This window comes from Phalacrocorax aristotelis, chromosome 3 (assembly GCF_949628215.1).
Source record: "Phalacrocorax aristotelis chromosome 3, bGulAri2.1, whole genome shotgun sequence".
In the NCBI taxonomy this organism is placed as follows: domain Eukaryota; kingdom Metazoa; phylum Chordata; class Aves; order Suliformes; family Phalacrocoracidae; genus Phalacrocorax; species Phalacrocorax aristotelis.
Genome location: NC_134278.1, coordinates 60864785 through 60880287, shown reverse-complemented (window position 1 = coordinate 60880287; position 15503 = coordinate 60864785). Strand labels below are relative to the sequence as shown.

Genomic DNA, 15503 nt, shown 5'->3' with positions numbered 1-15503 from the left:
GGGTTGTGTTTTCTTTCCCTTTCTGACTAAAAGAGATAGTTTAGTTTATACCAACATTTGCTTGAAGCAGATTGTACATTCCTGATTCTATGACTGTGTGAAGACATAGGAAACACGGACATTTTCTCCATTTCAATGGATCAACAGTATAGGTTTCAACTGGTCTCCTAGGTAGGTCCTTCTTCTGTGGAACATCTGATGCGATCAAGCCTGTGACCTGGGGGACATGTGATGTTTCCTAAGGCCATAGAGAATTGGTGGCTTTGTCCTGCACACTGGAGTTACATGACCCTTTTTACTTTCTTGAGTAAAGATATATTATACTTGTGCTCCTAACAACCTTGCCCTTATTTCTGAAGTTTTGGCTCTGAACCCCCCCCAAAATAGAATAGCACCTTGAAAATACAACTGAACCTTTAATAAACCATTATCATCATCAGTACTGACAAGTAAAAGAACAGAGAGCTCTGACTGCCTTTTTTCACTTCCATTTTTTCATGTTACCTAAGTATCTCTTTTTGTGGCCATTATTAGAGGTCATGCACCCATCTGGCAGAGTGAAAGTTGGAGTTTCTGTGTTACTTATCCATATTTGTCACACAAATTATATTTATTTTCAGCCACAATTTATATTACGCCTATTCCTGCACGTATGGGTCCTTGTTCTAAGGTGATCGACCTGTCTAACTAATTTTGAATCCGACTGCTTTTATTTGTCTATTAGTACAGCATGGACATAAGAATTATTAGTTTAAGCTGCTCTCCACTTCCTTGAATCCTTGAAGAACAAGATATATGACAGGGTCATTTCCTCACCCATCCTCATTGGTTATTGCCCTGTTGGACAACTAATTTACTGCATTTTCTTATCCATGCCATTTATTTGCTCAGAATTTCATTCTTAATACACATCCACTTGTTTATGAGTGTCCTTGTCCCAAGAGCAAGCACCCTGTAACTCTAATCTGACAAGAGTTTATTACATTGCTAAGGGTTGAATATTTCATATTTCTTTTACTTGTTTCGTATTTAGTATTCTGTGTTCTAAGGTCAACTGGCCTTAGAGGTCCATTTTGTTTGACTGAGACATCTATCTGTGCACAAGAAGAGAAATGGTCATGTCAATACCTGTGGCCAAAACCTGGGAAGTGGCGTAAGATGAGCATGACATATTAAAACAAGTTTTCGTGAATGACTGATTTCAAGGATCACTAAATCTAAACCAAAACTTTTCAGTTATTTGGAATCCTAAAGCCACAAAAATGTGCAAGATGAATAGTTAATTGGTTTTCATGTCAAGTTTTTACTTGCAGTCTGAACCTTCCAGGCCATCACAAATCAGACAGAATACAGATTTTTTTAGAGACTTTTCTTAAGGCATATCTTTAGTTTATAAAGTGCTCACTGGAGAATGAGTCGTAGCAAATTACATTGATAAAAACCTTTATTTTCTGAAACAAACGTTCAGTTTATCACTGTCCATTATAATGAAACTACGTTGTGGCTCCCTGTCTCTTGCTATCACAACACAAAGTAGCTAACATCTTAGGATTCTGGGATATTAATGAGTATAACAGATTTTTTAAAAATCTTTTTTGACTATATAGAACTACAAATGTGCATAGCATTTCAGAGTTCATTGAGGAAAGCCAGTTCCAGTTCTAAGCAATCCACAGTCTAAAAAAGATATACAACACCAAACAATGACTGCAAATGATACTGCAGCATAAATCAATGAGAGCATGGTCGAAAGGTACGACAAAACCCAGAAAATTTCGTGCTGCTTTTTCGGTAAAGGCAGTAAGTCTTTATTCTTCTTGGGTTAAATTATACTGGTTGAATTATAATGGTTCATTAAATAGACTTTTCATATTTAAAAAAAAGACTACTTGTCTCAGATTGTATCATAATTTCTGCCATCATAATTTTTTTTTTTTTCTGAAACCTTTTGCAAAGTGCAGCAGGGTGGTACCTTTTACCATGCCTAAACACAAGCAGACACCAGGTATCTGTTTTCAGTTCAGTTCTCTCCCACATTGCTCATCTTCATCTTATTACAGCGGCCAATGGCCAAAGTGGACACAGTATGGACACAGGCAAAGATTAATCAAACATGTTAAATGATGGAAAATGAAATGAAAATGAGGGGGGATGGAAAATGGAAAATGGAAAATGAGCGGGGATGAGTTAAGTGTTGCAGCACTTTTCCAGCTTACCATTGGGAATGGCTGACAGCTTTCCAAAGGTTTCATTCAGAGCTCTCAGGAGAATGGAATTCTTCTCATCAGCATCTTTCAGCCTGTTCTGCATGCTGTCCAGGTTATCCCCCTTTTCTATAAAAAGTGCACATAGTGCAGAAGTTTTAACTCTTTGTTTCCACTATCCTTTCTTTGCACATAATTTAAAACGCATAATAACAAACAAGCCATTTATCATTAAGACATTATACTGTGCAAACGAGGAAGAGCAGTGAAACTGGTTGTAGGGTTCATTGATAATCTTCCTCTGTTTCTTTAAGTTCCCTACTTTCATGGTGTCTAGATGCTTGAGTTCCTTGCACTGTTGTGGATTTATCAAGGCTTTTCCTAAGGTGTACAGAGGAAAGAAACAAATAACAATCACAGATGGTATGGTTTATGCAAATTCACACAATGACCCACTGATTGATTCAACAAGTGTGATGTTTAGACATAGCTTTGATTCCTAGATTAAGCTACTAATGACATTGTCTTGGATGAATGAGTTGAATGGAATGTGAAAGAAGCAAGATCAATTAGGCCAGCTTACTGTTGCAATTAGACTGACCAGAGCCCAGTTCTCTTGGATTTTCTCAAAGTTAACCAATGTTGACATAACATCTGAAGAAAACATGAGATCACCCTAGCATTGATTATCAATAGGAGGAGATTACACTAACAACAGGTTATTATGAAATAAACATACTCAATTTTTTTTGAAAAAACCCCGCCTAGTAGATAAAACTCAAAGCTAAGAATTTGCTTAAACAGAAGAACTAGTAGAAATCAAAGGCACAGGCGTGTCATATCCTGTACATTACAGATGAAACTGATGTTATCCTTTACATAGCAATAATTTTTCAAACTCTCCAAAGTGAGATTCCAGCTAAGCTTTATGGCTATTTAAACAGACATTTTTTCAAAATTTAGAGGTAAAGTTTGACAGCGAAAATGCCAGTTAATGCTTAAACTACTATCTTAGGGGGCATTTTTCATAATTTCTTCATATGAATATGGAAGTCTTTGGAAGAGACAGCTGGTAATTTCTTACCTTAAAGCATGCCCTATTGGGAAACTACTTCAACATCACCGTGCTTGATAACAGGAAGAGGAGAATGATTTGAGAAATGGAGTCCATGATACAAATTATGATTGTGATCTTCAGATATGTGACAGGTTATTGAAAATAAAAACCTAGTTTTTGGATAGTTATCCAAGTAGATACTGGGATAGGAAAACACACTGGAGATTAGGTTTTTCAGTGAATTATAGTCACATACTTGTCAAAAACAAAAAGCATCTCTTTTTATTAAGAGGCAGTATTTAGATCTATCATTGGTACTCCAGCATCTCCAACAGCATCAGGGCTGTAACCCTTTTGTGAGAGAATAAACAGAATAATGGATTAAAATGAAGGGTTGTGGTTCACATTCCACAAATTCTAAAATGTAAGGCTTCCTAAAACTAGATGGGCAACAAGCAATTCATAATGAGAAAAATCCAACAAAACATATATTACCTACAAGAATCATTAACTAAGTTTTCCAAGACTATAGCAAGACTGAAATAGCACATGGAATTTAAATGAGAATCACACTTTTGTTGTTAGACTCTTTGAAATGTCATTCAGGAAGAACTCTGTTTGCTTTATTTAAATTAGAGCAACACACAGGACTGCAGGAGTGCCTGGAGGTAAGCCTTCCTTCCTGCAAAATGTCCTGCAGCGGAATGGGACATTTGTGTGATTTGTAGGAGGAGAGTAAAGGCTAAAGTTGGGAAGAATCATATAAATTTTAAGATCACTCTTCCCCTCAAAAACACCTTTATTTTTAAATGACAGGTTTTGTCTCCACTGATGAATGAGGCTACTGGTAATGTGATGTTGCTAAATTACGACGAACTAATGAGATTCTGGTCTTAAATGCCCTGAGACTTTATCTGAGTTAATTTCTTGTTAAGCAGTAATACCAACAAAACTGTTTTAATTTCCTCCACTTAATTCTGAATTATGGTCTGCCTGATATTTCCTAGGTGTCTCTGGTGCCTTTTGGAATGTTAGTGCTTATAAAGTGTGTTAGTATTTCTGCGATATTTGATTCATTTCCAGTGGTGGTGTACTAACTTTGTTGCATAGTCTTAAATTATTTCTTTTTCTCCTCTTTACTCTGACAGATCCAACATTATGCTAATTATCCCCCCATTATATTTCTGAAGAATCATGTTTCTAGACTTCTGTTTTCAGCTTTGTAACCATAGCAGCAAACCGATTTTTATGGATTTTAATAAGAGAAGTTTCCCTACAACTCCTGAAATTGAACACCTAAAAATGAAAGACTCCACCTGTGTAATATTCTTTCTTTTAATTCGTCGAATACATTTTAACTGTGTTTTTAAAAATATAATAATATAGCCATAAATAAGTGCCTTGAGGGAGGCTTTTACACAGAGAGATGTGAGGAGATACTAAGGCCCATGCCAGCTTTTCAAGGAAATTGTTCATTTTGCACAGAGATAGTAACATGAAGTTGTATTTTGAAGTAACTTCCCATCCTGTAATCCAGATGGCCTTTTCGCTAAACACTGATTTTGCATATGAATCACGAACTGAACTGACTTCACTTCAGATCTTCCCTACCCTTTAATTATTAGCATTTATGAAAATACTGGAGCTATGATTTGAAGGCCTGAGATCCTCCAGTTAACCATAGAGGCTAGACAAAATACAGGCAGCTAGAATCTAAATTTTTCCAAACTAGATAGCTTATCTGACTTGGAAGATGCTAGTGGGTCTGCACTGAAAGATGTCAGGCACTATCAATTCACATTAAAGTGTAGGTTGAGGAGTATCCTGAGAAATTTCAATCCTGTTTCCACTTGATTAGCTCTGCATGGAGACGGCACAGGATGCCAATCAATGCACTGTTTATTGTTCAAATCAGCAAAACTATCCATGCCTCACTCAAACTAAATCCTAAAGGGTAAGTAGGGTCCTGAAGGACTTTGCAGGTATGGGCCTTTAGTTTTTCTGGCTTGGTTAACATGAACAAAGATTTTCCATTTCTGCTTATATTTCCATGGTTAAACATAGCATTACAGAATAAAGCATCATCCCTTTTTCCTCCAAGTGAACAAACTGAAATAAGTCAAATGAAAATAATAATAAAAAAATCCCTACACTCATATTTTTCATTAAGAACGCACTTAAGAACTTAGTTAATTACTGTTTATACACAGTGATCTATTTTTACAAGAGACAAGTATTTATGAGTGCCTGCAGAACACATATATATGTGACACTGGTTCATTACTGATGATGTGCCACCATTGCAATGTTAGTGGAAACAGATGTGTTCTGATAGTATGACCAAATACAGTTTTCCATGAGAGACTGTCCAAGAAGGGACACGGGGCTATGCTACTCAACGCATATACTCCAAACCAGAATAAAGGTGGAAATCTACCAAGGAGCAACATATGCAGCTGTTTTTATTGATTGGATACTGACAAATGAAGCACATTCCTTTCTGTTATCTTTGTTCTGCTTCTTCCAAACACCATTCTTGCTCCCCAGAGTCTCATTCTATAAAGAGGAAGATGGGTCACAAGCTAAATATTTTTCCCCTAAAACAAGCAAGACTTAGAAATCAGCATTAGGAACAAACAGAGGAAAGAGATATAACTAAAGAAATGCAGCTAATGTTGGTTAACTTTTTAAAAAGACTACTTTCAGCACTGACTGCAGTTTTTGTATGAATATTATGTTGGTCATCAAACTGATGCAATAATTTGCTGAATGCAATATGCAGATCAGCAAAAAAACAAAGCAGAGGAGAATACACAAACAAGGGATTTAGCTGTGCCTACCTTCTGGAAAATGCTTTAGCTAAAAATATTGACATGTTGTCAGCCAAGACAAGTCCCCCTCAACTTGTCAATTCTTAAGTAAAAGAAATGCCATGAGTTGAATTTCAGTAGCCACCTGACACCAGTCTCCAGCTGAAAAGTAGTTTATACATCTTATTTTCGCTTTTCATTGATCAGTTTTGACAAAGCCTGTATAGAGCCTCAAATCTGCACTGGGGCAAGTATATTTTTAAAACAGTAAATTCAAAATTATAAGGAAGAAAAATTGCTCCTGGCAAACTGAAAATCCCTCAAGGCACAGAGAGAATGAAGCTGGCAGGCAGCAGCATTCACTCATTTGTAGCCAAAATTTCAGAACTCCTTCTTAGCCAGCCAGAGCACTACATACAGATTTTGCTTCTCCCACCAGGCTTATTCCTTCTAACTCCTAGCACCACGGAGAGAGAAATGACTAAATCTCCATTTTAATAGCTTCTGTCAGAAGCTTTGCTTTGTAAGGACTGTTTCAGCAGTTTTTGGTGGTAATATAAAACATTTCTGTGATTAACAGCCGTTTTATAACTAGGGTAATTGGCCACAAATCAGGGAAATGTCATAATGTAGCATGAAAATACTCCCACCTCCATCAGAGACCAGCCTGGATTTCTGGAGTGTATATTAGTTGAGTGGCTTACAGGTCTTCATTACTTTAACTAATGTACTACCTGTAGTGCAGAGAAATTTTAAACTAATGATTACTTCTGTCTACCAGGCCTTTATAGAGCGCCTATCATCCACCCTGCACTTCCAGACGAGTCTCTGAACAGGGTGGCTTTGTAAGAATCAAGAAAATATCATGCTATTAGTTTTACACTCAATTCTCACTTTCTATCCTGGAAACACCAACACATCCAGATGGGATTATGCTTATAATACTAATAACATCACCCCTTTGTAGCAAAAGAGGGGTGGGGTAAGAAAGAAATCGGTCATTACATTTTATTCTTATGCATCTGCATTCTGGGCACAACATTCACTGATCTCTGTGGGTCACGCTGTGGGGCATGGCCTTGTTTTATCAGATGCAAAAAGGCGTATTGAGAAAAGTTCAGAATATTTGTCTGTATGAAGCACTTTAAATCTAGGACATATCAGAAGGCATTAAGAAAGCTCCATCTCATTACCCTTCAGTATGGGACAAGAACAAAGACAAAGATCTAATACGTGCCTTTTAAGTACTGGTCCCTGCTCGCATTAGGATTGCTTTATGAATCTTTAGACTGTTTAGACCTTCACTTCTGAATTATGAAACTGTTATCAACTTAAATTTTCACTGGTGTAAAACTGGAGAATAACATACTTTTTCCAAAAATCTCTGAAGTAATGTCTTATTGAGGTTGTAATACATCTTTTCTCAGGGTTAGATTGGACAGTGTTGTGGGCACATGGAATTGACATATATCTAAGTATAGACATTATTTTATTTTGTCCTTGAAAATAGGGAACTGTGCTATGTGGAATACATGATTACTCTGATGTAACTGCCTGGGGAGCACAAAGCTATGGACTCCACTCTGTGGCCTCACCTGCTCAGAGGAACGCTGCGGCATGGAAGAGACAGTGCTGCTGTTTTAGTGTTTCCTATACACTAGCCATGGCAAACTGCAGCAGTTTGCATTCCAGAAAGGGGCACTAACACCATCCCTATTCGTTCTACTTCAGCCGTGCTACTTAAACTGCACACTGGCCTCCCCTCATAATTTTGTGATTTTCTGTAACGTATTTACTGAAACATGCCCCTCCAGCCCTAAATCTGTACTGAATCTGGCAGTAAAGAGTTGCAATAAAGAACACCCTAAGTATACATCCAAGATTTACTAGTAACTGCAGACACATTTTTTTTCCTCAGAGCTGCTACAAAAAAATAATGATGTTTTTAACCTCCAAACAGTGTATGACAGTGAAATGTAATTAATGACCTTATGAAACATTATGCTTTATGACCTTATTAAACATTTTGTTTACTTGTTAACTAGTTTTGCAGCTGGAAATCCTAGAGCTGCCAAAGCTAAACTGAAGTATAGTAATAGCCAAAAGATCACCCTAAGATGTATGGATTGCATCCTTCATGCTGTGTACTTTTTGGAATGCATCTCCCAGGAGGCCAACGAAAATTTTGTATGTTCAAACCTGAAAGACTGGGCTCTATTACAAAAATGTGTCTTGTTTCTAATAAAACGTATTTTAACTACTCTAGCATGACAGGGAGGCTTCAGGCATGATCTCTGTGACAAGCAGTTTCAATCTCAACCTCACATATTTACTGTGTGTGATTTTTCTAGTTCTGATGCATGAAACAAACAAAAAAATCCATCTTGATTTTCAGATCCTATGATGAGCAAAAATTTTCATATCATAGCTGTTGTTCTCTCCTCAACTTTATTTCTTCCAAGCCTTAAATCTGTCTTCTCATACAGTTTTTCAAGTGCTATGCTTCTCCCATCCTTGTGGTTAACTCCAGGTTAACACTATTGCAGCTTCAGCCAATCGAATCAGACTAAACTACAATGTATCTAGTATGAAAGAATTTTTTAAAAACTACAGTGACTGGACACAAGCTTCTCAAAATATACACAACAAAATTTCAAATTACAAAAGGGAGGGGATTACAGTGTACTAACTTGGAATAAACCACAAAGTTATCAACTCGAACTTATCCTGCCTAGACTAATCAAAATATTACTCAGTATTTGGATGAAGGACCTTCACAACGATTGTACGGAGGACTCAGTTAATTGATCCTCCTCTCAGACTTTACTATACCAATGGCACAAACACTGTATGGTCCTAAGTTGCTTTCTTTGTCATATGTAAAAACAAAGCACTTAAAGCAGTAATGTTTAATATTTTTCACAAAGGCAGATGTGTGAAACTCAGTGTTGGCCTACTTGAAAGTGGATAACTGTATCATGCTTATTTTCCCTCAGGTTTAGTTGAAATGAATTATTTTTTCAGTTCCTTTCTAAGACTGCTGTGGAGAAAGAAGTGTTGAGTACTGTTAAACAGATGTTTCATTAGTGCTGCAGTAAGTATTTTCTTAGAGGACCTATAAAACAATCTGTCTGGATAAAGATGCAAGAAATAAAATGCTTTTGGTTGCGATGATCAGAAGATCATTGAATCATGGGCTCAGAACAGATGTTTGTCCAAAGATCATTTTTCTCCTTCTGACCAACAGTCATTCCTCACTGATGTTTGTCTAAGCTGTTTTTCAAAGATTTTCAAAGGTTGAATCTCCATATCTCCTCAGTAATGAATTCCAGTACTTCTGTGTTTTAACTACAAGGAAGATTTGCCTAGTGTGTGATATGTATCAGTGCATTTCATACATGTTAGTTCCATCTTCTTTGGAGAAACCTTGACATAACTGAAGAATATTAAGTCCCTACTCAATTGTCTCTTTTTCAGTCTACAAATTTAAATTGTTTCAATCTTTCTCATCCCTCCCCCCCTAGATCTCCAATGATGTCTTCATGATCTCTTCACGACTGTCTGCAAAACACCTCAGCCCTCATGAAGTTCAGTGACCAGGACTGTAGTCAGTAACTAGCACTAGGAAACCTGAACAGGGTGGAAGGATTATTTCATGTGTTTTGGAAAACCATGCTCCTATTCATGCATTCCTCTGTGATATCTGCCTTTTCTACCTCTAACCAGGACATGAACCATGCTTCTCTTTACTCTCGTTCTAGAGAAGTGCTACCCAGACAATGGTTCCTCACCCTGTACTTCTGCAGCTGATTATTCACATGGGCATGAAACACCTTGTATGTGTCCATACTGACTACTGTCCTATCTTCTCATACTATGGCATTCACCAATAACAGTCCCATTTATCAATGAGAAAATATTAAGGACTTTACAGGCACAGTCTGACATGAATTACCAGCTTTTACATTTCACCAAACCACATAGTTTTTTTTCCCAGTGGAAAACATTGACTAGAAATGAAAAATGTTTTTTTTTTTTTTACTAGGAAACCAAAGTATTTGGTTTGGAATTTACAAACTTTATGATTTGAGCTGCATTTAGACGTTTATGTATGCTTCAGAAACGAACAAATATTTTTATTTGTATGTGTGAAAATAGTAATTTTTCTCTAGAGACCTGTTTTTAGTTTCTTTTTTTTTTCTTTTTTTTTGAGAAAACACTTAGCAATTCCCTCCCATTACTCTTTTACTCTTTGTTTGGCAAACATCTTCATACTACCTCCCCATGCTTTCCTTTTCTGCCACAATCCCACAAACATCCTGAAGAGATGTGGTATCTCTGACTGGCATTGCAAACCCTGCTTCTGCATTGACAAGAATAAAAATTTAATGCCGGGCTGGTTTTTGTACTAATTTTCTGCTACAGCATTTAGTAAATCAGAACCAGTATTTCCATCCCTCTCTCCTCCACACTTACTCTTGCCCTTACTGTAGTTAGCAAGAGACGATCAAGGCTTCAACCTCCTCACCCTTTCTGACCAAGAAACAGACAGAGGGACAAGCTACCCTGCATAATACCTGGACCCAAACCAGAAGCATCTTTTTCACTGGTATATTGTTCAATTTCAAATCAGATAATGAATTATACTTTTTTCTACTGATGTGACTTCTTCATACTGTAAGCATAGCAGTCTCCCAATGTTTTTCTTGTATTTAATGGCCCCAAATGACATATACTGCACATACCTTTAACATGATTTTCTAACATCTTGGCTTCATTAAGGACCCTGAAGCTTTTCTGAAGAGAACTCTTGGCACCATCCTTCAATGATCCTTGAGGACCGGATGTCTGTAGACAAAGAAGCAGGGTTATACATACAGGAAAATCTGAAGTCATAAAAGATATATGAAGATGAAATAAGTGAACAGTCATCTAAATTTTAAGTGAACATCCATGTGCTCTGAATTATATCCCATTGCTGTTATTTTGGTCAACAACAGACCAAAAAAAAAAATCCCTAATTCTTTTCCTTTTGTTTTTATGGGAAGCCAGATCTCCTTTGGAATACCAGTGATGGCTTTAATAAGAAGAGAAAATGTTATAGTGTTAGAGAAACAGGTTTGAATCTAGGAGGAAAACTTTGTCTAAAACAAACAAACAAGAATATATTTCAGCTTGAATATGGGTTTCTCCCTCCATCTACTGACATAACACCATGCATTACAGTATTTCTCCCTAACAGCAGCTACAATACCTTTAGAAGCCAGACTGGATCTGGTGATCCAAATTCTAATATCGATAATAGAGATGCCTCTGTGGTTAAATTCAAGAACTGTAATTGCTAGGCCAGTAAAGAAAATATGATCCAAAAGAAATAGAGTTTAAAAAGAAAGGCAAACTGCAGTTAGACTGAATGACTTTTATTACTAAATAACGATCGTCCATCATACCATGCTACTTAAAGATCTTTCTTTTGAAAAACAACCATCTGTATCTTCAGTGCAGAGATTGATCAATAGATAGAATGATTTTTCCAAATTAGATTAGTATTTTTAGTTGGTAGGAAATGCTCTAGGTTCTGAACCACTCACTGTTCAATTTTGTAAGACTGAACTCAGGTCACACATCATACTGAATACATTTCTTTGAGAATACTCCTGACAGCCAGATAACATTCTATATTAGTCATGGGTCATAGCCTTGTAACTAGTATGTAATTAGGAAGCAGCTACTTTTCATTTTCCAGGGCAGATACAGATACCCAAAAATTAACTATGTGTCAATTAAATGACACAGTTGTTATTGCTATTCATTATTTATATAATGAGCAAACCCAGAGGTGATATTTCACATACTACTGAATCTTCGTTGTTTTGCTACAACACTGTGAAAACCATACACTGGAATTGCCCATTTCTTTTTCTTTTAAAAATCTTAGGGAGTGCTTTGGGTATTTGGAAAATTCAGAACCAAGTTTTTTGTTGTGGGATATCTCACGACATATGTTGCCATGTCACAGCGATTAGCTTTTAAAGATTCCTTGTATTCATATGGGATGTAAATGTCTGCTTAGCTTTCATCATAGGCTAAGTGATTTTAAGAAGTATGGCCCACATGACTGCCACATTTCCAAGCTCACTTGAAATATTGAGTACACAAATTCCTTTCAACATCAACAGAAACTACATATTTGAAATATTAACAAAATTAGTTTATTATAGATTTTTCTTTATCACATGCAAGTAGCATTGGTAATAGAAAAATCCATATAAACCCAGGAAAAAAAAAAGACTATCCAATTAAGCAAAAGATTGCTCCTGAAGGAAGAATGTTTGGCCAGATTTTGTGGCAGATGCACCTGTCAAATCAGATAATACTTTTATATTCCTTTTCCTATTAGCAACCAAACCCAGGGTATGATCACTCTGTGGCCATGGACTTCAAAAATAATGATTGTTATTATTATTAAATAACTAGGCATGGTTGACTGGCTGTTAAAGCAGTTTATATTCAATACGATGAAGTTGGAAGGCCAGATTTACAATGCAAAATGAAGTTGTCCATCGAACCAGGGACAATAACTGGGCATGTGCTGACAATTAGTCAGAAACAGATTTCAGCATAAAGTTAATACTAGAAAAGCCCCTTCAGAGACAAATACACTTGTACTGATTAAAAGTTTTATTTTATATTTGTTTTAAAATAATAGTGAAAGACATCTGATGTCAAACATACTTTTTTTTTGCTAGCTTTTCTTGTGGCTCATGAGACGTTTGGTTATGATGAAGTCAATAATGAAAAAACTAAACATTTTCTGCCTTTGTGTGAGGTGAGTTTTTGTGCTTGTAGCAAGCCTGGGCCATGATGAACCGCTTTATGATTTAATAAGACTGACAGCCAAGGGTCTTTGATATTATTTTCTAAATTGGGAAACCTGCTGTAAAAAAAGGAAAAAAAAAGTAAGAAAAGATTTTGGTTCAAGATATATTGGAAAATTGCAGGGTCTCAGGAATCTAATTTGTTTTAATTCTGTCTCCTCCAGAGTGTCCATAACCTGAGGATAGCACCTTCCTCACCCTGTGCCTTCCTTCATGTCCCCTACCCTCCCCATGCAAACTCTGTGCAGCTTGACTGCTTGTAGCATCTTGTGGCAGAAATGGGATCTCACTGTGTATCCAAACATTGCAATCTTAATCATGGTTTAGAGGCATAAGTGCTGTTATAATACTATCATAAAAAATGCTGTCACTGAAACTATACATCATCCTTAATGGTCTGGATTTTTCCTATCCATGGGCTAGCAAAAGTTTTAATAAAGTCTAACAGCAAAAGAAAAACATCTACCAGATTACAGAAAACCTCTATGAATTGATAATTAGAAGATAATTTTAGGTAAGGAAATAATTTAGGAACAATATCTCCTCTGTCTTCCTTTTTCTGGTATTTCAGTGAATCTTGGAACGCTGTTTTTGTCAAACAGCCCAGCTCCGCAGGCGTGGCTGAAAGATTTCAGTTCAGCCCTTAGCCTGGTGGGTTATGGCATCTTCTGGGATGGAGGAAATCTCCCTATATCTCCCAGGGATGATTGTGTGAATCACTGATTTATCACATTGACCGGGAAATGTGCTACACACTGCAAGTTTGAATAAGATCAGCCATAGTCACAGCATTCTGTGAAGACTCCCCCAAGAGTGCATGTGGGCACGGTCTGAACATATATCAGACCGAGAATTGCTGGGGACTTTGGAGAAAGGATTTTTTCCTGAGGTTTCACGAATGGATGCAAACATGAAGTAGGCACCATGTTGCCCAAACCTGCTGGCATGTTGGTGATTTTGGTCACATGCAGAGGTACAGCTCCAAGCGTGGATGTAAATGCACTGGGATAGTTTTGAGGATCACGTACTTGAACTTCCACAAGTACAAGGTATTTTATAGACCTAAATGCTAATTCACATCAGTAAAAAATAGTTCTGCCTTATTCTTAAGTTATTTTCTTTTCACATACACTTATATTCTGGGAAGTTTTCACCTATGGAAGAGTTAGGGCTACTCTCACTTTTACCAGTCCTGAAGATAGCGGAGCATTCTGCAGTATCGAAATGTTATGAATGACTTGCACCTCAGGATGTCCTCACAAGGAGGGTGGCTAGGCAGCTTTATGCCGTTACCACATAAGGAAACCCAGACACCCAATATAACTGTTGGGGTACCACTACAAAGTCAAAAGGAATTAGGACCCGAAGCACCTAACATGTCACCTGTGTTTTCAGTTACTATCCTATAAGAAGACCTCTCTAAACAGCCTAAGAATAATCACACTTTTTCAAGATGTATTGTAAAACTATGATTCTGATCTGTGAGACACAGGCTGGATCTGTTAATATGACTCCTCTCTTCAGTCAGTTACTGACTTGGCTAAGTAATGGGATGTTGAAGCTGCTTGAATGCTAGAGATTTCTCTTTTGTGATAAATTTATTTTGCTTTTAAAGGGGAGAGCAAATCCATCATAAAAAGCTCAGGAGGAATTTTTCTGTCATATTTTTAATACATTTTTTCCCAGTCATTTATCAGGCTTCCTGTAATCACGATATGGATTTTAAGCATGTTTTCATTCTTGCTTTTAGGAACATTAGCTTAATTTGAAAACAAAGTAATTTTCCCATTACAAACCAAAATACAAAAACCACTGATATATCACTAAGGTTTCTGTAAATTATTTATTCCAGTGATGTACAGGGTGGAATCTAAAACTCAGTCCTGTCCCTACCATCTCTAGTAGTAGTAGTCCCTACCATCTCTCCTCCCCCTGCCCCAACATTATAATTGGTCAATGGGAAAGGCTAGGCCCCGGGATACATGTGAGCTTCATTCCTTTTCTCCATTATCTGCTAGCATCTGGAGATCCTAGACTTTTACAGAAGATAGGCACCAACAACTGCCCTCATAAAGAAGAGAACATGGCTCCATCTTTCAAAAGGAGGGGAAAGGCATGATCTCTCTCTTCTACACAGGTCCCAAAGAGCACCTTCTCAGGAAGGAGGGGACACAGTTTCTAGGGGCTCTCAGTCTAGGGGGGCTCAAATCCACAAATGCTGCCTTCTAGGATTGTTCTTGAACCACAATGCTCCAGTCAGCTCTGAGTGAGGGTGCCCTTCTGCTCTCGTTCTGAAGGTCAACTAAAAGTACATTCCTTAGGGCCTGCAGAAAGAGGGAGCCTGATTTACCTGGTTAGCGGTTAAGCTCTTCACTTAGGATGAGCAAACAGTCAACAGCCTTTGCATAAAATTATAAAAAATAGAATAGCAAAATGATGACTGAACTTCAAAAGTAACAAATTTTTTAAATCTGTCCTGAAATCCTCACGTGATCATTTACCAAATAATGGTTAAATTCTACCTTGCTCCACAGCAATTTGATTACCTCTACTC

General features: G+C 37.1%; 1 protein-coding gene across 2 annotated transcripts in view; it reads right to left on the bottom strand.

Annotated features, from left to right (window-relative positions):
• Positions 1-15503, bottom strand: part of LAMA2 (laminin subunit alpha 2) — a 387452-nt gene that overhangs the window by 54166 nt on the left and 317783 nt on the right. For both annotated transcript variants that reach the window (XM_075087596.1, XM_075087597.1), the window contains exons 41-42: positions 10817-10919; positions 2217-2333 (exon numbers count right to left, since the gene is read on the bottom strand). In XM_075087596.1, coding sequence (XP_074943697.1) covers positions 2217-2333; positions 10817-10919 — 220 coding nt within the window. The remainder of the gene's footprint in view (positions 1-2216; positions 2334-10816; positions 10920-15503) is intronic.